Source organism: Strigops habroptila, chromosome 4 (genome assembly GCF_004027225.2).
Source record: "Strigops habroptila isolate Jane chromosome 4, bStrHab1.2.pri, whole genome shotgun sequence".
NCBI classification, from domain to species: domain Eukaryota; kingdom Metazoa; phylum Chordata; class Aves; order Psittaciformes; family Psittacidae; genus Strigops; species Strigops habroptila.
In genome coordinates, this window is record NC_046358.1 from 37,373,545 (window position 1) to 37,401,208 (window position 27,664).

General features: G+C 37.3%; 1 protein-coding gene across 7 annotated transcripts in view; it reads right to left on the reverse strand.

Moving 5' to 3' along the window:
- MIPOL1 (mirror-image polydactyly 1) overlaps nt 1-27,664 on the reverse strand; it is a 197,177-nt gene that overhangs the window by 88,213 nt on the left and 81,300 nt on the right. For all 7 annotated transcript variants that reach the window (XM_030485266.1, XM_030485272.1, XM_030485265.1 and 4 more), the window contains one exon: nt 11,630-11,737. In XM_030485266.1, coding sequence (XP_030341126.1) covers nt 11,630-11,737 — 108 coding nt within the window. The remainder of the gene's footprint in view (nt 1-11,629; nt 11,738-27,664) is intronic.

The following is a 27,664-nucleotide window of genomic DNA, read 5'->3' on the forward strand; positions in this document are numbered from 1 at the left end:
TACAATTAGATTAACATATGCTTTTCGTTCCACATTTATGTAATCCTGAAATGAAGGTCTATACTAGTGGGAAAGTAAAAATTGTTGGGTTTTTTATTTTTTCATAGCTGTTTGAAGTGCAGCAATATGACACCTCCTCAGACTTTTTATGAAAGTTCATAGTAGTACTACTATAGATGTATTATTGGACAGAAGGAAGGAAAAACGAACCCATATCTGGGGAGATAAACTATACTATTGGAGACGACAACAAAGCTTATGATTACAGTTAAATGGAGTTTTTTGTTTTTATAAGAACTCACCTTTCCATGTAAGTAGCTTTCCTAACATGGCTGTGGTTTCTATAGTATGTTTGGCTCATGTATCAGATTTTGTGATTCTAATTTACAAGATACCCATGAATTTCTGTGTATTTTAGAAGAGGTTGCATAGTTTTGCAAAGTTAGTTCTGTTTTCTACAACTTCAGAGCATTTGTTTATTCCCAGATATCCATTTCTAGAATACAAATATCTGAGATATACCCCAGGGCCATAAACTATTCCAGTTTTGAAGTCCTTTGAGTGAGTATAGACAAAAACCTAAAAATGCTGCAGAACATTTACAATTGAAACAAAGCATCCTTGAAAATGGAAGGCCAAGTGGCAGCATCACTGAGCAAGGTAGGAACTTCAAGGAAGACACCCAGATGGCTATCAAATGAATCAACTATACAGTGGAATCTATTATGTTAGAAGGAAAAGCAGGTGCATGAAAGTGCATAAGAGGGCCTTATCAACAGGAAGTTCATGGTCACAGAAGCCTATTACCATGAAAGAGATGATTCTTTACATACCAAAAGTGAGGACGTGGAAGCAGCCTAAATGAGTGGGAGAATGATAATCCAGATTAACAGTAACCTGAAACTAGAAAAACCTGCTGCATTCATCAAAAATAATACTTCTGCTAGTCAGATACCATCCTGATACCTGTTGGAGGGATGGTACGGCCCAGCACAAGCAATCCAGGAGGTTCCTTGATTGTGTGGAAGGCAACTTCCTCTTGCAAGTAATAGAGGAGTCGACAAGGAGAGGTGCCATGCTTGACCTCATGCTCACCAACAGGGAGGGACTGGTTGAAAATATGATGCTCCAGGGCAGCCTTGGCTGTAGTGATCACGAGATGGTTGAGTTCGAGATCCTCAGGACAGTGAGAAGAGCATGCAGCAAGCTCAGTGCCCTGGACTTTAAGAGAGCAAATTTTGGCCTCTTCAGGAACCTGCTTAGTAAGGTTCCATGGGATATAGTCCTAGAGGGCAGGGGGGCACAAGACTGCTGGTTGATATTCAAGGATCACCTGCTTCAAGCTCAGGAGTGTTGCGTCCCAACTAGACGGAAGTGCAGCAGGAGGGCCAGGAGACCTCCATGGATGGATAAGAAGCTGCTGAGGAAACTTAGAGGGAAAAAAGAAGCTTATAAAAGGTGGAAGTGAGGACAGGCGGCCTGGGAAGAATACAGGAACGTTGTCCGGGAAGCTAGTGACCAGGTTAGGAAAGCTAAGGCCCAGCTGGAATTAAATCTGGCAAGGGATGTGAAAGATAACAGGAAGGGCTTCTATAGGTACATAGCAAATAAAAGACAGACCAGGGACAACACGGGCCCTCTCCAGAAGCTATCAGGAGAACTGGCTACCCTGGATTTGGAGAAGGCTGAGGTTCTTAATGACTTCTTTGCCTCAGTCTTCACTAGCAAATGCTCTGACCACACAACCCAAGTCTTGGAAGGCTGATGCAGGGACTGTGAGAATGAAGACCTTAGGCCCACTGTAGGAGAGGATCAAGTTCGAGACCATCTTAAGAACTTGAACGTGCACAAGTCCATGGGACCTGATGAAATCCATCCACGGGTCCTGAAGGAGCTGGCGAATGAAGTTGCTAAGCCACTGTCCATCATGTTTGAAAAATCATGGCAGTCAGGTGAAGTTCCCAATGACTGGAAAAAGGGTAATATTACCCCCATTTTCAAGAAGGGGAAAACGGAATACCCAGGGAACTACAGACCAGTCAGTCTCACCTCTATGCCTGTCAAAATCTTGGAGCAAATTCTCCTGGAAAGCATGCTAAGGCACATGAAAAACAATGAAGTGGCTGGTGACAGCCGACATGGTTTCACTAAGGGGAAATCCTGCCTGACCAATTTGGTGGCCTTCTATGATGGAGCCACGGAACTGATGGACAGCGGCAGAGCAGTTGACGTCATCTACCTGGACTTGTGCAAAGCGTTCAACACTGTTCCACACAACATCCTTGTCTCTAAATTGTAGTGACATCAATTTGATAGATGGACCACTCAGTGCACAAAGAACCGGCTCGATGGCCACACACAAAGAGTTGTGGTCAACGACTCAATGACAGTTGGAAAACAGTAAAAAGTGGTGTCCCTCAGGCGTCAGTGTTGGGACCTGTCCTGTTCAACATCTTTGTCGGTGACATGGACAGTGGGATTGAGTGCGCTCTCAGCAAGTTTGCCAACGACAACAAGCTGTGTGGTTCGGTTGATACGCTGGAGGGAAGGGATGCCATCCAGAGGGACCTTGACACGCTTCTGAGGTGGGCCAATGTCAACCTTAAGAAGTTCAACCAAGCCAAGTTCAAGGTCCTACACCTAGGTCAGGGCAATCACAGGCACAGCTACAGGTTGGGCAAAGAAGGGATTCAGAGCAGTCCTGCGGAGAAGGACTTGGGGGTGTTGGTTGACGAAAAGCTTAACATGAGCCAGCAGTGTGTGCTCGCAGCCCAGAAAGCCAACTGTATCCTGGGCTGCATCAAAAGAAGTGTGACCAGCAGGTTGAAGGAGGTGAACCTGCCCCTCTACTCTGCTCTTGTGAGACCTCACTTGGAGTACTGTGTACCGTTCTGGTGTCCTCAACATAAAAAGGACATGGAGCTGTTGGAGCGAGTCCAGAGGAGGGCCACGAGGATGATAAGAGGGCTGGAGCACCTCCCATATGAAGACAGGCTGAGAAAGTTGGGGCTGTTCAGCCTGGAGAAGAGAAGGCTGCATGAAGACCTCATAGCAGCCTTCCAGTATCTGAAGGGGGCCTATAAGGATGCTGGAGAGGGACTCTTTGTTAGGAACTGTAGTGGTAGGACAAGGGGTAATGGTTTCAAACTTAGACAGGGGAAGTTTAGATTAGATATAAAGAAGAAGTTCTTTACTGAGAGGGTGGTGAGGCACTGGAATGGGTTGCCAAAGGAAGTTGTGAATGCTCCATCCCTGACGGTGTTCAAGGCCAGGCTGGAGAGAGCCTTGGGCAACATGGCTTAGTGTGAGGCATCCCTGCCCATGGCAGGGGGTTTGGAACTAGATGATCTTAAGGTCCTTTCCAACCCTAACTATTCTATGATTCTATGATTCTAAGTAGTAACACTGATTGACCTCATGGGAAGATGGTTTCCGCCTATAAAATGGAAACCAAAAATAAAAGACTCAGCCAAAAGGTTTGAATGACCATATCATCCCCAAAGACAAGGGGACATTTATAATATATGCAAACAGTTTGTTGATGTTTAAGATTGTCAAGAGTAATCTGGTGCTAAGAGAAATGTGAAGGCTGTAAATAAAAAACAACAGACCTCCAAGGAATTTCTAGCAGAGGACATGAAAGCCGACATCAAACTCAAAATGTGAATGAGTAATGAATTCCTTAAAGCTTAGAACTGAATCAAAGTTCAATAAATATATCTGCTTTGGTTAAGAAATGTTCAGCATCTGTTAACAGGAGAGAAGAAAGAGTTAACACTCCTCAGGTAAGGCCAACAAACTCTTTTAGCCAAGATGCTGTTTGTTCAGTCTATCAAGACATATTAGGTGCCATTCTTGTGCAGCTGTTTACAGGCAACATGAAGCATGCTAAAATTCCTTAAGAGATACGGTGCTCTAGACATGCATAATTAACCAGATACAACTCTTCTCAGGATCATTTTCAGGACAAATGTTGTTCTGTCAATAAATGTTCACTCATCTATATATTACTTTGCTTTGAAACACTGAAACATCAAGTCTTTCAGAATTAAGTAACACACACCGCTGCTTGGTCTTCTTCCTTTTGAACAGAGTCCCAGAAATCTTGAGTAGCTGTTATGCCCAGAACATGGTACGTAGAGGGCTGCCATGACAGACAGCACTGTCAGTGAAAGGACAGCCTTAATGATACAGGAAGGTGGCATAGCTAATGCAACCAAGGAAGCAAAGACAAGAACTTGTGTACATCTGTTTGTTTCCTTCAATTTGAAAACAACCAAAGGCTTGAATGAGTTCAAAATTCTGGTCCACAGTGATGCCTTAGTGAACCAAGAACAGTAAAAACGGCCCTTAAAGACACCACAACCTGACCACTGAAAATCATGCAAGCACTAATGTTACCAAACATCATTTCTCTTCAACTCAGATTTATCAGACTCTGGAAGCCTGTGTTTCTCAAGGGACTCTGGACAACTTCACCCTCAGTGAAGGGCAAAAGTCTCATCTCATAAACTATTGCCTATATTTTCATCCAGGGAAAAACATTTTATTATTTGCTTATGGAACATATAAGCAATTATTGTAACTTTCAACATACAAATGAAGATTTTTTTGGTCAATGAATACAAATGTCTATCAGTGCCAAAACATTAATTACCAGATGGGAGGAGACTATCACTAAGAACGTAGCCGTCACTTGTGAACAACTACTTTGCCAAGACCTGTGTAACTAAACAAAGTCTACCAGCCTGGTAGGCTACAAAAAAAAAAAAAACAAACAACCCCAAACAAACCCAAAAACCGACTAACAAAACTGAAAGTAATACTAATAGATCAACTTGCAGAACTCAGCTTTTTGACTCATGGTCAAATACCTGTGCTAAATTAGTCATTTCCTGCCTATAGAGGATAAATGTAAGCAAACTTTTACACTCCTAAATATATAACAGCAGATGAAAAGAAATCCCTGGCTGAGGATCCCTGGACCTGAACTGACCAGAGGACCAGGTTATGACATCTGGCTCAAAGGATAACTAGGTCCAAAGAAACTTCAAATGATTGCTTTAAAGACCACTTGACCAGTGCTCACGTTTTTTCCACTGGGACTGAGGGGGAATGTTGGTCACTCTCCCTTTCCATACATACAGATAACTGGGCGGGCTGTCAGAAGTCTGTATGGCTTTTGGAAACACTGCAACTTAAGCAGAAAGGAATGCAGAAAATTAAGACTGAGGTGGAACATGGACAGAATTATTCCTGGATTTGCACATGGCCTCATTTTACTGTTCAATTATGGCACAACGCACCAGCTGATATCCTCTGAAGTGTACAGTACTATTTAATAACACCAGCCATAAAGTGACTAATCATGTTTCTAGCACGGATAAGAGCTGAACAGACTTGGGTCTAACCTTAGTGACACTTTTTAAGACCTTGTGATTAAGTGGTTTTGGGTGCAGCACAAGCAAAGGCTCTGTTCAATGCAATTAATATTGCAACTGTATCTACTCTGTCTGATAGTGTCTAGGAAGCAGCAACTGAAGAAAAATGTTTGTGCGTTCTTATCCACATCCAGATTTTCAGCAGCCTGTTCCAAGTTTTATTAGGTCTTTTATTTCCATCTTCACTATGTACTGAAAAGCAATTCAAGCATTCAAATTTCAGCAAACTTCCACTCTAAAAATTAACAGTGATCTCATAAGGTTTATAACCAGTTTTACTGACAGGGTAGCAAATTTGTCTCTAACATTGCCCAGGCATTTAAATGATGGCACATACTGCTTTAGGGTCACTACTGGAGAGTGAAATGAAAACATCATGGCATGATTGTCCAACATATGAATATTGCTGAGTGGTTTCACTGGAAAAAAAACCCCAACCAACCACTCTGAAATAAGCACAATATCTTGAAGCATCTTTTATCAAATCATAACATCATACCAACAATTAGATCTATAGCAAGCTTTAACTCTTTGCAGAGTAATGTCTCGTTACTTTGTAGCTAGAAACTGGAGAAAGGCGTAACACCCATTTCACCAGTGGATAACATATTCCTCTGTCAGCTATAAAATACAGGTAACTAGCAGCCTGTTTCTATCACTCACACAAGCACTGCACTTAACAACAGTGCAACAGCCAAAATGACTGAAGGTGGCAGAGTGGTTTTCTGGATGTGGCTGAGCCTTGCCGCATTCAAAACTAACATTCTAGGTTTCTAATAAATCAATCTGGTATGATTATGAAAGTATTGAAAGGCTTTTCTCTAAGAGTTTTCTAGGATGTAATTGGTAGCTATGATAAAACATAAAAATTATATACTGAAATTAAAATTGAATAGATGAGATTGGAATCTCTCAGTTTCCCACCACCGGCTAAGGCAAGGTGGCCTGGATTACGGAGCATTTCCAAAGTGTGTATGTCTGTCAGAAACAAATTAGAGGCTTCATAGCCATACACCAGCTCTAAACTCATTAAAAGGAAGCTCTGAAGATTAATCTCTGAAGCTCTAAACATAAAAATAGAACTGCTTAGTTTTTGTAGATAAGGGCCACAGTTACTATCTTCTGAAAGCAGCTCTTTATTCCATAGTCAATATTATATGCCTAAATAGCATGAATACTCCATGCTTTTCAGTCACAGCAAACACTTAATGTTAAAGTTTTTCTTGATTTTTTTTAAGTTCTTATGACATCAGATCCTCCTGGAATCATGCTTTTCCATGGATGATACGCTGACCAGTCAGCTGGGTTTGGTTTTGTGGTTGGCATTGTCAAGCCAAATGGAAAAATGGTTGCTACTCTAAGAAGGTGGGAAACTCTGGGAATCAAAACAGAGCTTAAAACAATTTAGGACAGGCATCAGGGAATACTTAAGTTTTCTAGAGTGGCTTTTTCACAGGTCTGATCACTGGAACAACGAACAAACTGCTATGCATGGTGGAATCCCTGCCCTTGCCACAATTATGTGTCAGCAGAAAGCAGATGACATTACCTACAATTGCTTTATGACACTACTGTAGACAAATTTCTTACAGCTCCTTCACTTTCTTGCCTCTGATTCTAAATTTATGATATGCTTAATAAAACTATGGAAGTATGTAGGATCAATTCTACAGAAAATCACAACTAAAAAGATTGATCAGTCAGAAAACTATAACAAAGCAAGCCAATCATAACCAAAAATTAACATCTTAACAGCTCTGAAAGAGATTAATAACTTTTACAAGTTCTAATGACATCATACCTGGATGGAGTAAACTCATTTAGTCAATAAAGGGCACCTGATTTGTGTCTCACCATGAAAAAGCCCTCTTCTCCATTTTGAATGTTTGGTTGGGAAGTAAAATTAGTACATCTCTCTTGTCTTTAAAGCAGATTAATAGCTGCATTATGAAGAATGTGCCACCTAATTAAAAATAAATTAAGGCTATGAAGAAAAAGCCACCTCTCCTTGTTTTATTCAAATCCTGTTGAGAATTTTCCATGATTTTCACATTATTTGTTTCACAAGACTTATTTCCTATTCTTCTTCAACTGAGTAAAGAGGACGCACCGGGCAAAATCTTTATTTTTCTTTACAAAAATGTATTAATTAAAATCTGCATTTCAAAACTACACACTACAAAGCTAAAAACAATAAAATGAACCATGACAATATTTGAATACTAATGAAAAAACAGCAATTTTCCAACTTTTCTATGTTTAATTGAATCAGCTATTTCATTGTATTGTGGGAATACATTTATCAGAATCAGCAGAGACCAAATGTTAATTATGAAGGCCAAGCACAAATGAATAATCTTACATATAGACTCTGACACATTAGAACTGCGAAGCACTTTGCAGATCTTACTTTATGAAAATGTACTAAGAGCGCAAATGTATAGGCCCTTAGGAAGCAATTATCCCTAAAAGATTTAGCTATAATTCAATCTGAAATATTATAAAAGATTTTTTTAAAATGGTTTCACAAAGAGGAGGATTATTTTACTTTAACTATGGAAATACGGGCCCACATGCTTCTCTGAATGACCTCTGTGCAGTTGTGGGCATTGCCTGGAGGGAAGATTTGAAATCGGCCTTTTTGTTCCATTAATACAATCCCTTATGACCAATAAGAAGATTACAAAAATTAGGCGTACCAGTTTGGCATTGTGGGACTGAGTGGCCCACGTGACTATAAGGAATGTTCTATGCAATAAATACATTAAATATGGAAATTTTAAATCATATACTACTGATATGTATGACAGAGATTTGTTAAGAAGAGCTATTTTACCACAGACATGCAGATGTTGTATTGCACAATAAGATGAAATGGCACAGTGTAAAATCAAAAGTATGCAAGAGTCCTTACGTCATCTTTGTGACTTCCACATCCTGGATCTGGCCAATTTACTGCCACTATGCCTGTAGTGGTAGGACAAGGGGTAATGGGTTCAAACTTAAACAGGGGAAGTTTAGATTAGATATAAGGAAGAAGTTCTTTACAGGGAGGGTGGTGAAGCACTGGAATGGGTTGCCCAGGGAGGTTGTGGATGCTCCATCCCTGGCGGTGTTCAAGGCCAGGTTGGACAGAGCCTTGAACCACGTGGTTTAGGGCAAGGTGTCCTTGCCCATGGCAGGGGGGTTGGAACTAGATGATCTTAAGGTCCTTTCCAACCCTTACGATTCTATGATTCTATGATTCTATGCCTCTCCCACAGTTACAATCTGTCCCTCTGTTGCTTTGCTTCACTCTATGGGCAGCTACTACCTCAAGGGTGGCAGCAGCCCTGTGAGTTAATATAATTAAAATAAAGCTGAAATCTTGCAGCTTTTCTGCATCATCAGTGGAAGGAAATAGGTTTCTTGTCGACTGGTTTTACGCTTTTGTCCTTCTGAGCAATTCCCCACTCTAAGATAATTTTAAAAAGTAAGAAAGAAATACCCATTCAGTTTTGTTGTTAAGTATTTCAAGACCCTATAGAGGTATTGATCTCATTTTGTATCACAAACTTTCATGCCATCCTTAATCTAGCTGATCCTGATTACTGTATTTTTATTCAGTTAAAATTGCAAATATCCTTGTACCACATCTGATGTTTACACTTCTGTTACTCTAAAGCAGATTAAATTCCTCATTTGCCACCTATCACCAGAACACATATTTTGCCAAACTAAATCAGATAATATTAATTAAGTTGAAGAAAGTAAGGAAAATTAAAAATTTAAAAACCCCAACTTTCTTAATTTAAACTGTCCTGGACAGACACAGAAAGGATACCTGTACGCCTTCTGCAGGGCAGTGTTTACATCTGAATTATAGTACACAACTCAGTTTGCATGTGGAGAAGGGTAAAGTAAATGTAGTTCTCTGGATCATGGTGAAAACAAAAACAGTTATGTTGGTATTTAACTCTCCATCAGAGAGGCAAACGGCCTGTCCTATTTCTCTAAAAGCAGTCAGAAGACCAGAGGGTGATGCGCGGAGGAGAGGAGACAGAAAGAGGTTCTTGGGTCTGTACGTGCACTCTGCATGTAGTGCTTACAGGAGCTACTAAGTGCATACAAGAGGCAGGAGGTGGAAGCTAATAACAAGAGGGTTTCACAAGGGAGGTGTGTGCCAAGACCCTACAGGGTGTTACCTGTTAGAGGACTTCAGCCAGATATTTCTCCGGGAGGGAGCTCTGCCACTGTTCTCAGCAGGAGCAGCCCAGCCAGCTGCAGCCAGGCCCAGAGCACCAGTCAAATCCATTTCTGAGGGAGCTGCTGACATGACATGACTTTCAAACCTTCCAGCCAGTCCATATTTTCTAGGCTGTAGCTACACTAAAAAGGAGTGATAAGCTTTTCATTTACATGAGTGCTTAGGTCAGGATGAGTGTTCATATGCTGTATATCAAAGCTAACTACTGCTGCCAATATTTCACATGAGCATTTTAAATTTTTCAAGACCAAGGATTCAACCTGACTCATCAGCCTTTTAAAAGGACTCCGATGGACCTGTCCTCACTGTAGGCAATGATAACATGAACTGAGACAAACTCTACGGAGGAATAATAAAATAAAAGTTCAACTTTATAAAAAATTGAAAAGAATTCATTTTTTCCTCCTGACTCTCACCTCTAAAAGACTACAACCAATTAACCTCTAACTTTGAAAAGTCAAAAAATGCCTGTAACAGCCAGAAATTAAATTCTTTAAAGATTAAGTGCTGGGAGAGCAATATCAGGCTTAGAATGAAATCCTAGTAACACTCTGAACTATTAAGTCACTACTTGCTCTGAAAATATAATTATTCTGTAAGCATTATGTCAGGCAATATTAAATGCAAAAAGTGTAGTTTCAATAAAACACTTCTGTTTTCTATCAGAAGGACTCTGTGCATAATATTTTCAACAACACAGAAAAAACAAGTCAGCATACAATTAATGAAAGCCAATACTATGTTCAACAAGCAGCATGCTCAGCAAGCACTAAATTTTAGTGATACCAGATTCAAAACAACACTGTTATTGTGGTCAGAAACAGCCCTGAATGTTTACAATCTCTATTTCTAGTACTCTGAAGATGGAATGCTTTCAATATTGCACACCCGATTTTGTAATATTCACCATAGATTCTGATGGCAATTATAAACCCATGGAATATACAGCATTTGTGTGGCACACAACCTCTCTCCATTTATTCATGATACTTTTTTTTTTTTTTAAAAACAGAAATTTCAAACTACACAAGGATTTACCTTTATTCCTAACTGTGCATTGGTCAAGCTGTTACATGAATAATGGTGTTTCCAGAATTTAAAAAAAAAGAAAAAGGAGGCAGAGGAAAATCTGCTTATAAATGAGATAGGTTTGGATCTTACTGCCTAAATCAAATACAGTTTTAAAACAATGACACAGTATAAACAGAGTAAATTCATACTGTGTCTCCACTACCCATAAAAGAGATTTTAAAGAATATAGTGGTTGAATAGGTGTGCACAATGCTTGTACCTCTTACTGGCACAGTCTCTTATTCTGGCTAGCGGTAAAGATTGCTGGTTACGTAGCTATCCCTTTCACTGACATTACAATTTCCCTTTCTCAAAGCAGCAATAACCTGTCACTTTCCACTGTCCTTTATCTGACCCTCTCCCGCCTCTCTGCTCATTTTTATTCTTATTGACAAGACTTATTACTCCTCCTCCCAATTCCAACTAGCTACCCTTTTGCAAATAGTAGTATCAACTATGCGGTCACTAGTAGTATCGGTCAACAATGTTATTAATACAGCACACACTGCTGGGAGCAGATCAAACAGCCATGCTTTAAAACATTAGTTTTAAAGGTACCATGAGGCAGATAGTTGCAGTTTTCTTCACATTATAAAATGCAATATTGCAAGGACAGACCCCCAGGAATTTAGCATTAATTACTGGCCCAATAACTTGGAGGATATGTTATTTTTTTTCCTCGTTGTTTTCATACACAAAATAAAATAAAACCATAGCAGAAGGGTGCTGTATCTGTGTTTAAAGAAGGGGTTGTTGGCAAACACCATAGCTCACTTCTGCTGAAATGTACACAACTGATATATGCAGCCCAGAAAGCTGGCACCAGGGGCTTACAACCTTAATTTGCCTGCAAGAAGAAATGGAGATTTACCTTCAGAGCACGTTCTTGATTGTTTTCAGCAGTCAGATGTCTCATGTTGTTTGCTGAAGTCTGGTTCTGCTCTTTGAGATGATGAAGCTCCTGCTCCAGCCGTTTGCACTGCAACGAGGAAAGAATCCCATTAAGTAGAGGAGTGTGGGCATATTTTTTTCAACAAGCCAAATGAATTAACGTAAATAACCCCATCACCATTTCTGCAGTAGCGAAAGCATCAGACAAAAACAAGTTACAATCCCAGACCAATACTACAGCTATGTTTTTTAAATGTGCATCATTATTCAGTTTCTTCCTCGTCTAACTGTATGCCAAAAAGCAAGCTAAGTTTAGTATTAAAGACATTTTGCAGAATGTTTTAAAAAGCCTTAAAAATGTCAGGCTGAATTTCTGCTCCCAGTTATGCCAACGTAAGGCTAGATTTTGGCTTTTATGTATTAAGCAATTGGATATAAAGGAAGCAATATATGCTTTTAGAAAAGCAAGCAAATGAAAGAACCTCCTCTAAAATCCAGGATCCAGCCTTTTATTAGAAAATATACATGTAATTTTTATACTTGTATTTTTCACACTAAGAGATTACTCTAATTTCCAGGCACACGCTTCATCTTGAAAGAAAAGAAGTTTTAAGATTGTTGTGTTTAAATATTTAACTTAATGACAAAGAATGAAAAATTTAACATTTGCTGCTGTATGCATACACACGTATACTTACTGCTGTCCACTGAACATCTATTTTAAAGATTAAAGATCTGCACATTGTGAGCTAAAGTATATTTCACCATTTTTTACACTAAGTGTAAGAAGTCTTGCCCAGGTACCTTGGTTTGAAAAAGTAATTAATTGTCAGCAGACAGATCATTATCTTATTAAAACCCCACTATTTACAAAAAAAAAAAAAAAAAAAAAAAAGGCAAAAAGCAAAGCAAACCAAACCAAACAAAGTACCACGAAGGTGCAAAGGAACAACTGTTAGAATTAGGGAGAACCAGAATATTAGCAGGAACACTCTTTACAGAGGTATAACACAAGCAAGTAGTTTGGATATCACCACCAAAACCCAAGGCTGATAGACTCTGTTGGAACAAAAGAAAATAAACTCATAAAAAGTATTTTAATAAATATATTCTGAAACCACTAGCAAAAAACGAATGAGAATTGTTATGTAATGCCCATGTAAGCATTGCTGTCTCAAAAGCATTGCTGTGGAATCATCACTCTCTTGTGCTATTTTGGTGACTGTGGACAACACAGAACTGAGCTTCCCATATATGTGTATACAACCTATTACTGAGCAATTCAGTGTGTGGGATAATAAAGCATGGCTCATGTCAATCAAAAAAACCTCAAAAAGAACAAAAAATGGACAACTGTGAAATAGAGAGCTGTAGGACTGCAAAAATTATAACAGAGGTCTAAGTAAAATAAGGAGTACTAAAGGACCTCAAGACAGAAATTTTAAAAACAGACCAATACATATACTTAAACACAGAATAAGTCCATAGCCATGTACTGCATATCAGGTATCTATCATTGTACATAAATCAGAATGATTCGATCCTATATCTGAATTTATAAATTTTGAAATTACAATTTAAATAATTGTAGGTGTCCAACAGCACTGTTAAAAAAATTCAATTCACATATCTGTTGTGCTTCATTACTTCTGTTAGAAATCTGGGCTCATTTCTAATAGGATTACTTATATTAAAGGCAGCAAATCTCTCTGGCCTAGTGCATTCTCTCAGAGTCTGTTGTAAAGTTTCTTGATGCAGAGTTTCTTTTTTATTGCAAGAAAAAGAGAAAACACACTTTCCATTAAAATAGCGAAACACAGAAAAGCTGTTATGATACATTTGATTGAAAATATTTTTACAGACTTGAGACATATAATGTCTATGTTTATCTCACACATAAAAAAAAACCAAACCACAAATCACAGAATGACAGCTGTAATTCTTTTTCCATGTCCAGCGTGACTATTACGTCTGCAGACATGACGGTTCTAATATAACTGTTGGAGAACTAAACCCAGATTATGCATTTTTTTCTCTAGCAGCTTTTGTTTTTCCTGTAGCATACATGATCTAAACACCATTAAAAAAAATAAATTATTACTTCAGGCACTATTACAATACTCTACAGATTACATCATGTAAAACCAGCAGGCCTCCCACTTTTCTGCTTTGCCAACACTCTTCAAAACAGTGCTTTGGAATTCCCAATTTGATAACAGCACAGGTTTCTTGCAGTAAATATTACTAAATCGACAGAAATCTCAATCTACCTTTAAAATATTAATTTATATTCCTTCTATTCTCTTAATTCCAAAAAGGAAAATATACTAAGAGCAAAACCTAGCCACAGGACTAGCAGTGGGACTCTAGTATCATGCAGCATATATAGAGCATGTACGATAAAGATGCAGCACAAGTAACATAAAATGGATGGACCTTCCTATCAAGTCAACCTTGACATGATTACTTTTACCATTTTGTAAGTAATCTTTAATTTCATTTCCACAAGAATGTTGATATCTTAAAAAAAAAAAAAAAAACCCTCAAAAAACCAACCCAACCCAACCCAACCACTAGGCTTATTCAATCAGCATACAACTTCAATCCATTTTGAGGGTATCACTGAAAAAAAAAGGCAATTTAATCTGACCTTTGAACATAAGTGTCTTAACATGTTGGAAACAATGTATGAACAGACGTCCTGAATTATCAGTCAGAATGTATTTATTCCTAGCTGTCTAGGAAATTTCATACTCTACAACACTTTGATACCTGAACTACTTTTAAAACATTAAAATAACATTCTAAAAGCACACACTCTTTTTCACAAGAACAAGAGCGTATGAAATTTCTGTGTAATGCTGTAAAGAAACATTTTAAAAATAGAATTTAAAACAATGCATCCCTTCTACCCATTTGAGCCAACATTTTTTGAATTCTGTGTCATTGGTTGTTAGAAAGGTCCAGTAAAAATAGATGTTCTTTAACAGAACACGTGTTTTTATTGGTTCATTCCAGGGCTCTAAAATGCCAACAAGCTGCAAGTAAGAAACTGGATTTCCTTCTGAAAACATATATAAAAATACTTTTTGGAGCACAGTGAAGAGAAGGCATCGTCCAATTCAGTACTGGCAGAAAGGAAATGTTGGATGTACCCTTTTAAGAAAGCTGAAAGCTAAAGGAAGTGTTTAATTTTAAATAGTCTAAATAAGAATGTCTAAATCCTGTTATTCCAAACTTGCGAAAACACATACTTGGGAAATCTTCAAACAGAATCCTCTTAAATTCACAGACAAAATATTTCATGCAACATAGGTTGTCTACACATCTGATCTGAGGTGTAACTGCCCACTAATATGGACATTCCCGTGAACTTAACACATTATGAAAGACAGGCTGTTAATTGAGGAAACTGCTTCTTTACCTCAGATATTTTGCATACATTAAGGAATATGAGAGCAACATAGATGGATGTCAAAGAGAATATGCCTTGATCAGAATGCTAAAGACTTTGCTAAGTAAAAGATATTAAAGCCTCACAAATGGTAACATGTCATTTTATGATGACACAAAAAATACGCCAAGAATTAGTTCTATCGCATGGTCTACCATGTGCATTCAGAGTTCTGCAGCCAGAGAGAAAATACAGAATATACAAAAAAACCCCAAACCCAATCAGAAATAGGTTTCCTCTCTTTTTTCAAACCCTCAAGTCACAAGGTGAACCTCTTTAAGCCTACTCCAACTGTTCCTTAAGCAATTATCAGTGTCCAACTGTACAGTTTTCACCTCAACATTATCTATTCCCAGCAACTGGCACTCAATCTTCTCTTTAACCCTATTTCCACAATGTAACCTGGCTATGTTTTTCTAAATGCACTCAGTCTTTCGAAACAAATACCCCTGTACTCAGCACAGGACATATCACTAGCAGCCAAGACACAAAATGAAAAGCAAAGCAGGGCACATACCAAAAGGCTAAGACATTCAGACAGGAAAGACAGGATAGACAGCAAGTACACCTGTTCTTCCCTCCTATCTTCTAATTTAGACCATTATGCTACTAATGAGCACCAGCTAACATGATTCAGCAGAATGAGAATGTGAGAGGCACCAGTTCAACCTGCAGTGGCTGCTGACCCCTTTCAGTGACTATCCAGGTGAGAGTGTTGAGGGAAATCTCAATAAACTGCAAAAACCTGCTAAAGGTGACACTGACAGAGGTCAAGAAGTGGACCAGGAGAAGATCACTGAGCAAAGTCCTTGAGGCTCACCCAGAAAGAGACTGTTAAAAGATGGTCCTAGTTCCAGGTACTCAAAAAAGAGTAAAGATGATTTACAATGAATTGAGTATTTCAGAAGATAGAAAAATCAATGCAGATAACAACTTAATAGTGTTTGGCCTTTACTAGAAAATGAGGTTGCATTAACATATCAAACATAACTTTAGCACTTGTATAAACAAATCATCTTTAACATGCTGTCAGCTTTTCAGCATTTTCTTCTTCATCTTGTACCTATAACATGTGAACATGGTGTTACGGTGCCTGCCATGTCTACACAGATTGACAGGTTTTTTTATTTTTTGACCGTTATTTAACATGATTCTTCAGTGAGGTGTTCTGAAGGTAAAAGTTACAGACATTTCACAAAAGTAAAGAAAAAACTGCAAGCCATTGGAGAAATAACATTAGTAGAGACAAAGACAGAATACAGCAAAGCATTAATATTGAGCAGAGCAACTCCCAGCCCCAACCATCTGATCTCTGTGCAGGTTGTTTATATGAAGACAACACCCATTCCCAGAGCCCTCATGGAGAACCATATGTAACTCTGTGCTACTTATGCCGATCAGAATGTTCACATGCTTTCAAAGAGACATAAATATTTTGCTACACTGGGGTCCCTTGCTCGTATCTCACTGAACTAGATAGTAATTTCAGGTGCATTTTGCATTTCAGTGCATATTTGACTCAAAGAAAGGGTACCGTGACACTCCTTGGCTGAGGAAGCAACAGCTAAAGCTGAATATAACAAAAAAAGTAACCCTTACTACAAATGCAGTCTTGGTGGCTATTTAATCCTGTTACATCTATATTTGCTTTTAATATTACTATATAGCGTACAATGTTTTCCAACATCTTTCATTAAGAGGAATAAAAACTAACCCCTCCTGAATTTACAGCAATATGCTGGGGGGGTGGGGAAGAGGTCAATACATTATGTAACTCTTATGCTAGGAAAAAAAAGGCATTGACTTGTCCCTGTTGATAGAGGTATGAGGGTCAAAGTCAAATGAAATAAATGTACTAGGACTAAGATGAGGCCAAATTCTGCACAAAAGTCTTTCCTGAATTCTGAATTACATTTGATTGACTCATCCAACTAGTACGTATTTTATGAATATGTTCATCTGAAGTCACTGTCAAAATCTGCAATGCTTATAATCTTAAGAACCAGCATTGGCATAAACGCACAAGATGATATTGCTGAAAAAAAGGGACAGTATGTAGATGGAAGTATTGCAACATGCTTGCCCTGTTCTTGTATGCTTCCTGGAGCCTAGACTATTGGCTGAGTGGGGTCAGGGTGGTGAGGTAGGTGGATCTTTGGTCTAACGTGATCTCACCCAGTCAGTTTTATAAAGTCTCTATAGTTTAATAATGGATCTTGCACATAACCACAGCCTCCAACAGATAGCTTCATTCTGTCATTAAATATAAGGTAACGTATTTTTCCTCAAGTCAGACAAAAATATAAAGTGAGTGCTTACTCACTTACCATGGGTCAACCAGTGAATAATTACTTGATTCTTTATCAGGAACTTTGCTTCAGTGAGTACTCTATCACATTCTGTGGACTTCTATGCATGAAGACCTTGCTGGTCTTGTGCTGGATTGGTACACTTGTAATTATTTAGCCCTAATCCATTGACCAAGTCTGAGACTAAGACTAGACCTAGCTACACGTAGGCTCCACTAGGAGTTTAGAAATCAAAGGGGTTTATTCTGAACCTTGTGACTCAACAGGAGGGTCCCCCTTTCCCTTTGTGTCTTCAGTCTTTGTATCAATCAACTTTACCTTGATTTTACCTTGACTTTCCTTTGTATGCTTCATCCATGTAACAAGTAATAGAGTGAACCTTGCCTAACCAAATTCTGTTACATCACACTTTTACAAATTAATATTAAAACTGCTTTTGCTAATACCTTTCATAGTTATTCTTTCAGTAACCTCAAATCACTCATTTTTGCAAAACTGGTATCTCAAGTACTGAAGTAGTGAAAAATAAAGATAAATTAATTCCTACTGAATAACTTGGGAAAATGGTTAATGTCCTCCAAATTATGGAAAAGTAGGAGTTGATCTGAATGGCAGATGCACTGTTTTACAACATGTATTTTTGCCTTTATGCATTTTAAACAAAATGCGCATCAGTGAAGTAAATGACACACTGTATCTTGACGGAAAATGCACAATACCATTAAAAGATGACCTTATTGGATACCATGATCCTACTACTGCACAGCATAATACTTTCAGAAGTGATATATTGCAAAGACATTTTGAAACTAGTTAACATATATTCACTGCAATGAACAATGGAAGTACAAATAATTATTCTAGACACCAAACATGAAAAGGGTGAAGAAACATAGCTACTTTTTTACCTGTTATATTTCTACAGGTGATGACTTAAAAATATAAATACAATAAACAATCATGTGCAGCAAACAAAAACAATTCAGCTGATTTTTTTCTTAGTTTATTACTTTTTTTACTTTTTCTTAGTTTATTTATAATAGCTCCAAGCTGAAATGGAATGCAAGTGCTCTCAGTTCAACACTCCTTCTCTCCTTCTCCCCTCAATATACATTTCTTATTTTTTTTTTTTTTTTTTTTGAACAATCTGCCCCTTGTCCCAAATTCATCAGGACTTCTGGAGAGGCAAACATCTTGCACCACTTGGATGCTGCACAACTCTTTCCTTTGCAGACAAAAATAATACCAAAGTTATCCAGTCAAAACACAAACCAACCTTTGGTGTCACTGTGAATTATGTACTTTGAACTGCAGATGTTTGGAAGCACTTATATTTATATAAATACATTTTATCTTTTTTTCTTCTAAAATAGTAATTTTAAAAGAAAAAAAGAAATAAATGAGTTCTACATAATACTCACTAGAAGGATTTTTCCATTAAATTATAATTTTGAATTAAGGCTTTCTAACCAATGAAAGAAAATACTTTTCTTTAAAGTTTTGGCAAATCAATAGCAAATGTGTTTAAATGATTATTTATACAATGCCCAGCATCTTAGAACCACTGGGATTTCAAGAAAGAGAAGTGTTTTTGTAGAGCTCAGGCCTCAGAAACATATGCATTTTTAAAATGTTATATTCTATTAGTAAGAGAAACACTTAAATGTAAACACCTCTTTTCTCACAGCAGCAGTGCAATGGTGTCTTGCTCCATCTGAAGCCACAAAAAGAAATGCATCAAAATAAAAATGAAACAGTTTTGTCTTCCTTGTCACTAGGAGCCGGTTACAACCCGCATTATTAAGGCAGATAATATGCTATATACAGGACTTGGTTACCTCCTACCATTCCTTTCCCTTTCTATTTCTGAACGTTTCAAAATGCAGCAAAACAAGCTTTCATTTATTTTCATTTGAACAGTTAAAGGAATGTAAGTGCATGGAAAGACATTCAGAAAATTCAGTTTAACTATTTCCACTCTTCATGTTAACCATCCTTACATATGCAGTTATTCAACAGCAACAAGTAGCCCTCTGACACTCACTCACCCAACTCCATTCACTATATATTCTTACACTCCCTTTCAGTGATGACATTTCAAAGATCAAGACAAGCTTGATCTACTTCTTAAAGAGCTCAGGCACACACAGACTTTCCTAATCAATGACACTCATTATAAAAATGTGCAAGAAGAAGAGAAAGGAAAACATGATGTTCTTGAGCTATATGTGATTCACAGGTCACTCGGCAGGGTTCTTGTGCTGGCTGTGCCACTAGGCTATCACAGCTCTGCTAACAGGGGGTTGCTGACAGACTCATGATCTGCAGGGGAAATTTAACAGCAGGAGCTGCCGAAGCCACAAAACTAAGCTGCCTTCAGTTTCCTATATCCATTGCACAAAAATTACTAATCTCACCTCACCTCTGAGCCATTCTTTACAGTCATTTCTAATCAGAATACAAACCCAGTAACCTGGAGTCAAACATCTATTCATGAGGCTGTACTAACTCTGAAATTAAGCAAAATGCATTCAACTAACCTAAGAGTGTTGGTGGTTTTTTTCCTAATTGCCTGTCAAATATAAGTGACTTCTGTTTTACATGGAAGTCACATTATTAATTCAATTTTTTAATTTCATGCCTATAAGTCTAATAAATAATGAATAAACTAAGCATGTAAGCTGATGAGTAGTATGCAAGGTTAGTATGCCTGCTCACACACACCCCCCACCACTGCAGACTTGTTGAAACACTAGAAATTGGCACACTGCAATGAACTTCATATAGCTTGCATGTCAGTGTGCTGTATTCAAAAGCAATGGAAATTACTAGTATTCTCAAATAATTCAGCAAATGGAAAATACTAATTAAAATTTTATCATAAGAGGAAAAGATCATTCAAGAGTCAAGAATCTCTTTTAAAAGCAACGCAAAAAAAAAAGTAAATCTTTATTAGCTAAATTCTAAATCACTCAATAAAGGTCTGTAAGTACAATAATACTTAAAAATAGGATCAGTTTTAGTGCATGGCAACAATACCACCATACAGATTCAAGAAACGATTTCAAGGTAGAAACTTCTGCATAGGAAATAATTCAGAGCAAGTAACCTCAATATCTTTAAAAACATTTAAAGAATAAAATTACACAACAGCAAAGTTGTCTTGGAATAAATTTGCCATTAAAGCAGGGCATGTTTTAGCACACTACTTACGAGGGAACCAGGATTGAAATACCCTATTGACTGCCTGAAATAATTTCTATCCTGTTTGAGTAGTAAGTACTGCAAAAAGGGTCCCAAAGAAGCCAGTCAGAGCAGATGAATATTAAAATATTATTCTCATCTTCTTTTACTCGTGGTCTTAGTATCCATTTTCCAAATCAATGCAACTCCTACACAGTCATTTACACACTATATTGCAAGGCAGCTTTGGTCATTCCAAACTCCAGTTCTGACTACTGTGTGATATGTTGGCACATCAAGCTGTAATATTTTGAAATGGGCTACTGCAGTCTTTCTTAGTAAGTGCAGATAACCTAATATATCACTGAGTTTTTGTCTTCAGTAAGATAGGGACAGATTCCTCAGCAGCCAGCCACCTCTTCATCACATGGGCTCAAAAACCGATCACATTTCTTCCTAAAGATTTATAGATCCTACACACGTTCTTTCTAACATGGAAATATAATCACAGAATGTTTGAAGTTGGAAGAGATCTCTGGAGGTTATCTTTCCCAATCCTCCTGCTCAAGCAGGGCTACCAAAATCCAGTTGCCTAGGACCACGTTTAGATGGTTTTTGAATATCTCTAATGAGGGAGACTGTGAAAGGACTAATAAAAGACTATGCATTCCTAATAAAAGGAACAACCACAAATTTCAGAAAGCCATAAACTTTATTTTCTCCTAGCTATTTTACTTTTTTATTTCTCCTACTTCATTGCTGAAAGGAGGAAACACAAGTCTTCTCTCTCCAGTTTCTTTAGTCTCCCTCTCCTTCAAATGCAGCATCTTTCCTCCTTTCTTTTGCATGTCAGAATGTACACATACTGCCTCAAACCTCATCTTCACCTGTGAGGTCCATTCCACTGCACTGTCTCATTTTTCTCTACATTTTTGATTCATCTCATTCCCATAAACATTCTCTTTATTATGTGATTCTTCTCAGTAACTCTTTTTTACTTGTGTTTGGGGATAACTCCTGATAAACATCGACTAATCACTTTTTCCAACACCTAAAGTTAGTAAATAGGAATGTCTTGTTTTATGGATGGGAAATTAGCACAGAAAGTCTAAGAAGCTTAATCAACTGACGAGATCATGTCAGAACAGGGATTACTACACTCCAAGCTTTTGCTTTACTGACTTGACCAAATGATACAGAGCTATTGCTTTCCATGGTCATGCTTTGCTGGCTCCTCAGAAGAGCAGTCAGTTCCATTACAACTAGATGGCCTGTGGCCAAGAGGCAGCTTGTCAAACATCTGACATAACACACCATGACAGATAGCTGACAATTGCTTTTGTTTAAAGCCTTTCCTCCACCCCCTATTAATAATCCACAGCGTTGGTACTCAAAAAATATATATAGTAGAATGGAGGTAGTGAAGTTGTGAAAGGCGTATGAAAAGAAATTTTAGAGGAACATTCACAGCATGATCTTCCAACTAGATCTAGAAATTAGGAATCTGATTCTCAGATATGCAAGGCACTCAGCTGCTGACAGAGGTATGTTTTTAGAAAGTGTAACATTGTTTAATTGAATGTAACCAATATTAGTTGACAAGAAAACAAAATCTGGTAAACAGTCTGTCATTTTAATGAGCTGGTTTTTAAATAATCTTCAATGGATTTTCTTAAAATCCATATGCAAACAAGAGTATTGCCTAAACGTTAAGTTGGCATTTACTGCACAAAAGCACAGGAATACTTCTGGTCCATTTTTAAATATCACATTATTCAAGAAAACAGTATCATGGATCACTGTATAGATGCCACAGTTTTAAACCTCTTTTTCAGATACTGTAATCATGGGATTGCAAGTGTTCCTAGTAGTACTCACTATCTGTTTGTCCTGATAAATATTGTACTCTCAATTGAGCCATCATTTGCTTAAAAGGCAGTTCTTCAATTTCTTGTTTTGGAATGTGTTCTCCCAAACTTCTTTAATGTGTAATAAAAGCTACTTTAAACTAGAGATTAAAACAAAATAAAACAAACAAACAAACAAAATAATCAAACAATTCCCCCTCCCCCCGCCAAAACAGCTAACAAGGTAGGTGAAAGCTCTACAGGTATGTCAGGATGAGAAACACTTTTTGAATAAATTACCTGAATCAGTAGTATTTGTTCTTTCTATATGGAAGCAACATGCTTTTCTAGGAAACTTCAATACTAAAATCACAACTATTTGAAAGTAGTATTAACATCAGTGTTTTAAAAGTCTGCAAAAAAGTGTGAAAATGGACTAAGTAATTATAAAACTTCAAATGTTACTATAGAATCACTTTCTTTCTCACCAATACAGAGATCTAGGTAACAGATTTTATATTTTGAATTATAAATTTATATTTCAGACTCCTTTTTGAATCAGCTTTGCACACGCTTAAAATGAATCATAAATAGAAGACAAAGACATCCCATAAAGAAATGTTTAAGAAAGTAAACAAAAGCTCTGCAAAACTAAAGCAAAACCACACATTTAGAAATTATGTGCTGCTCAGCGTCAATAATACTGAGAAATGTCTGTATGATTTGGTACATGAATAAGACTTTTCAAATATTAAGTAGTGGTTGAATCTGAAGATTTTACCTCTGTAACAAAATTCAGTTTTAGCTTAAGTGTTCTACAAGGATCAATGTGACTAGCTACCCGAATAGATGCACACTTTTCAAGAGGATTGACCATGCAGCTTTGATTTAACAGCCACATAAAAGCTTTCCAATATGCTACCAAAAAGCAGAAATGCTTAAACCTAAAATCAGCTGCCTTTGACATATGCAATTACCAACATTGCTTTCATCCAACTCAAAGCTTCCTGGCAATTCCATCCCTCATTTGTAGAGGGTAGGACACCCTAAGCAGTAAAAAATTAAGAAAAACACAGAGATAGAAGAATGTTATGACAAATTCTAAAAACAGAGTGATGGGCCTTCCTGCTAAAATAAACAAAAGGGGTAAAATGCATGACTACTGCTGAGAAGTATTTGGATACCATAGTAGACAACACACATGACATAAAGAGAACATGTAATGAGACCCACAGCTGCTGGCCAACCCTATAGTAGAAAGCATGCCGATATCACTATTCAGCACAAGGGATTAATAAGGATTTTGCTGTTTCTTCTGGGAGGCTGGTACTGGATGCTTTCATTTTCACAGTAAGATTTTCAAGACTAGTTTTGTAGACTGAGATTTCTTTAACGACCTAACATTTTGATTGTGAACAGAAGCTCAAGTAACGAGACTGAAAAAATGCTTGCAGATTGAGAAAGAATACTCTGTCTCAAAGTTACAGAAGATGGAGGTAAAGTCACAGAGAGGGCTGGTGTTCACTCCTGTCCTGAACACAATCCAGTAGAGCCCTTTCAGGCAAAACCAAGTGAAATCTATTGTTTCCTAACTTTGCTGGGATCTGTAAAACAGTTTCTCTGAGGTATGAAATTCCTCATCATGATTACAACATGACTTGAAAGGAAATCTTACCTATTGGTGACAAGTCATCTCATGAGATAACTAGGAGCAAAGTGCTCATAGTCATTCTTCTTATACAGAGATTTATTCTGTTTCTTGGGGTCTTATCTAAACTTTGGTAATATTTCTGCAGATAGCAGGGAAACATGTTACTGTTAATTAAGAAATAAGCAACTTAGCATAACTGAAAGATGACCAGTAACTGCAGCAGAACTATGGCTAGTAGATTTACATGTTTATAGCTACTAACTCATGAACTAGAGGTAATGTTAAAAATCCCCTCATTCTCAAGAGATAGCTATCACTTCTGTGTTATCAAAAATACAAAGTATACATCAGAAGTACCAGCACATTACACCAATGAAATATCCCATAGTTAGCCACTTGTTCTCTATTTCTGATAACTCCAGAATTGCAAAAAGTTGTCATACTTTTAAGATTTAAAACTGTTCTTCATCCAGTTTATTTTTTTTTTGTTACAGCTAAAAGTATGATACTTTTTACACCATCACAGCTACTTAAGGGTCTTTAAGTATTTCTACATGTTTGAATTGTGTCATTTTATAAAGTATTTTTGATACAATAGTAAACTATAAATCGGAATACAATATTTTGTGCTGATTTTGTGTATACCCAAAGCATACTCAACAATAGATTAAAAACACAACTGGAAAGACTGACAACAAAACATGAACACCAGAAAGCATTAAAAAATTTCCTGACAAGAGCATCTTACTATCATATGCAGACTACACTCAAAAGGAAAGCCTGCCCTTCATTTGGAATAGAGGGTAGTGGAAGCTAAATTTTTCTTGTTCTCAAGCAACTCAGCTTGAAAAATAATTAGCAGTGAATAAACAGAACATGGAAAAGAGGGTAAATCCTAGATACCATCTAAAGCACGGAACAGTAAAGCCATACAACAAACAAATGTAGGCATATTTGGTGAGTGAGACATAGATAAGTTAATGCTATTGTGAAATCTTTCATAAAAAGAATATTGATAGATTTTCTTATTCCACTTTTTTTTGCTAGAGCCACACTTTAGACTAGGATATGTAAAATAGCTTCATCAAGCCTGATGCCTTGATATTGATTAATGGCTTCATAGCCAAAAAAAAAAAAAAAAGGTCACAATGTCCAAACAAAAGCAAAAGAGAAAATTGCTGCTGTGGTAATTGTTACCTGTTCATTTGAAACCGATTAAAAGCTAGAAAGAAATTGAAGTTATAAAAATATTAAGTCCTACATTTCAGTCACAATCATCTACTGCTCTGTTGAATATGAGTAATCAGCTTATCATCATTACTTTTCCCTTACATCCTGTTACTGCCAGACCTAAACTTCCTTACTCACCACCTGTCTTTACCACTTAACACACATGTTGAATCATAAAGATGACTGTGAAGGGTACTGCAATGCTAGAAGAGAGGTCAATATTTCGCTTTAGGGACTCTGGGGGATGGGGGGAAGGGGCACAGGGGGAAGTCAACAAAAAGCAGTTCTATTAATTCTTTTCAGCTCCATATCCCACAATATTCTTAGTCAACTACTAATGTCATGGTAGTGGCATGATCAGCAACGTAGTTTGGCTAATATTTGAAGATATCTCCACTGCCCAATTAAATCTAAACTTTACATTCCGTGTATCATTTTTTGTTATCTATGCTACTAGATTGAAACCTATTTTTCCTTGAAGGAACCAAGTTCATTTATGTCTTGTGGACAGGTCCAAAATCTTCAGCTGAAAAGTCTGCATATAAAGTAGTCTAATAATTTTCAGAGTAAAAAAGGTTGAATACAAATGCACCGGAATGCTTCCTCCAAGAACACTGATAGCTTGCACTTCCCCTTAGCTGTTTCTCTTTTTTTTTTTTTTTTTAATAAATCTGACTCTCCTTCTTGAAGTCATCTCATTTTTATCCTTAATTTCATCTAATACACTTGCAGAGCTATAACATAACTACTTTTTAACTTATTATTGGATTAAATGGATTTTTTCAATTTCTATACTTACACATAATGAAGCTTTGAACTTTTATCTAAAATTCTCAATGACTGAGAAATTTTCACCGAAGAAACAATTTGCATACTACTTTGCATTGGAGATTGGGGGAGCAGTTTGTAATTTTTCTCACCTGTCTCTACTAGGAATGCACCTAGTGCATATTGACACAAATGAGTATTCAGCTCATAGGACTCAACTATCATACTCCAATGTAAGAAGCAAACAAGATCCCGCAAAATGCAACACTCACCCGCCCCCTGAAACATGTTAGTTTGGGTGTCAGATGCTGCGAACTATTTCCTACTCCAGATCCATTCCTATTTGTTCACACTTCTTGCTAATATAGACATCATCAACCACAAAGTTGTAACTGTGAACATTCAAGAAGTAGTAAGTGGGTAAAAGCAAGGAGGGGAATGAACACTCAAGTCAGACATATTAACCTTGTCAGACACCACATTAAATATGAAACACAAAAATCTTTTTTGTTACCTATCAAAAGAAGTTTTGTGCAAAGTCATCCAGCTATCCAAAATAACAAAGAATGTTTGCAAAAAGATTTGTCTTTTTTTTGTCAAATTAAAGAAAATCAGAAACGTTTTATCCAGCAGGTAAACAAACTGAAATGTGATTTAACATTCAGTACCTAACTTGAAACTGTGAAGTGTTAAGTACCAAAAAAACTTACTTCAGGTACCTCTACAATAGTTCTGGTACCTATAGAACTTATTTCAAGCACAGTGATCCAGTCTCCTCTTCAGAGCGAGTACTATTTGAATTCTGCTTGTGTCACATTGGAAATTTCCTCTATGGTTGTTGCTAGTGAAACAGGCAATCAATAAGCATACAAAGCAATTTTCCTCTCTTTCATCCTAGGGTTTTTGCATTAAATATTTAAATTAATTCTAGAAATGGTTTGGAAGTCTAAGCTGTGTGAACCTAGAGCTTAGCACCATGATAGATGAGTCAAATAGCAATTAATCAAACAAGCTTGCATGCAAATTTACTGTCATTTTCGAAGAGGTGAGGAGTTTCTAGGTACTGAAGGGAAGATGCATGCTTGACTGGAAATTCATTAAAGTTTACAATTAAAGACACAAAGCTTGATCATGCCCTCAAATACTATGCAGACATGTGTTTCCTGAATTCTGCACAACACATTGTTTGCAGAGGAACAACAGGTGATTTAACAATGCAAACAATGATGTGTTTCAGGGCATCATTCAGCCAAAACGTTATGACAGTAAAAAGAAGAAATGTAGTATCAATTAAAAATTTGCTTCAGAAGTTCAAAAAGACAAACTGTAATCCCTCTCTTCAAGGAAACATTGCATTAACATTTACATATTTACTCATACTTAGCATTCATGGACTAAGTACAAAAGTTCAGTAGAAGAGCTCGTTGGGGTAATTCCCTTCAGATCCTCCTCTCCCTCCCACTAATGACGTACCAGCTGACCTGCACTTCCAGCTGTGAGAAGCATTAACGCAAAAACTACGAGACCTCATGCAATCAAAACCTTAAGTCAAACAGGAATAAGCTGCAAAGTT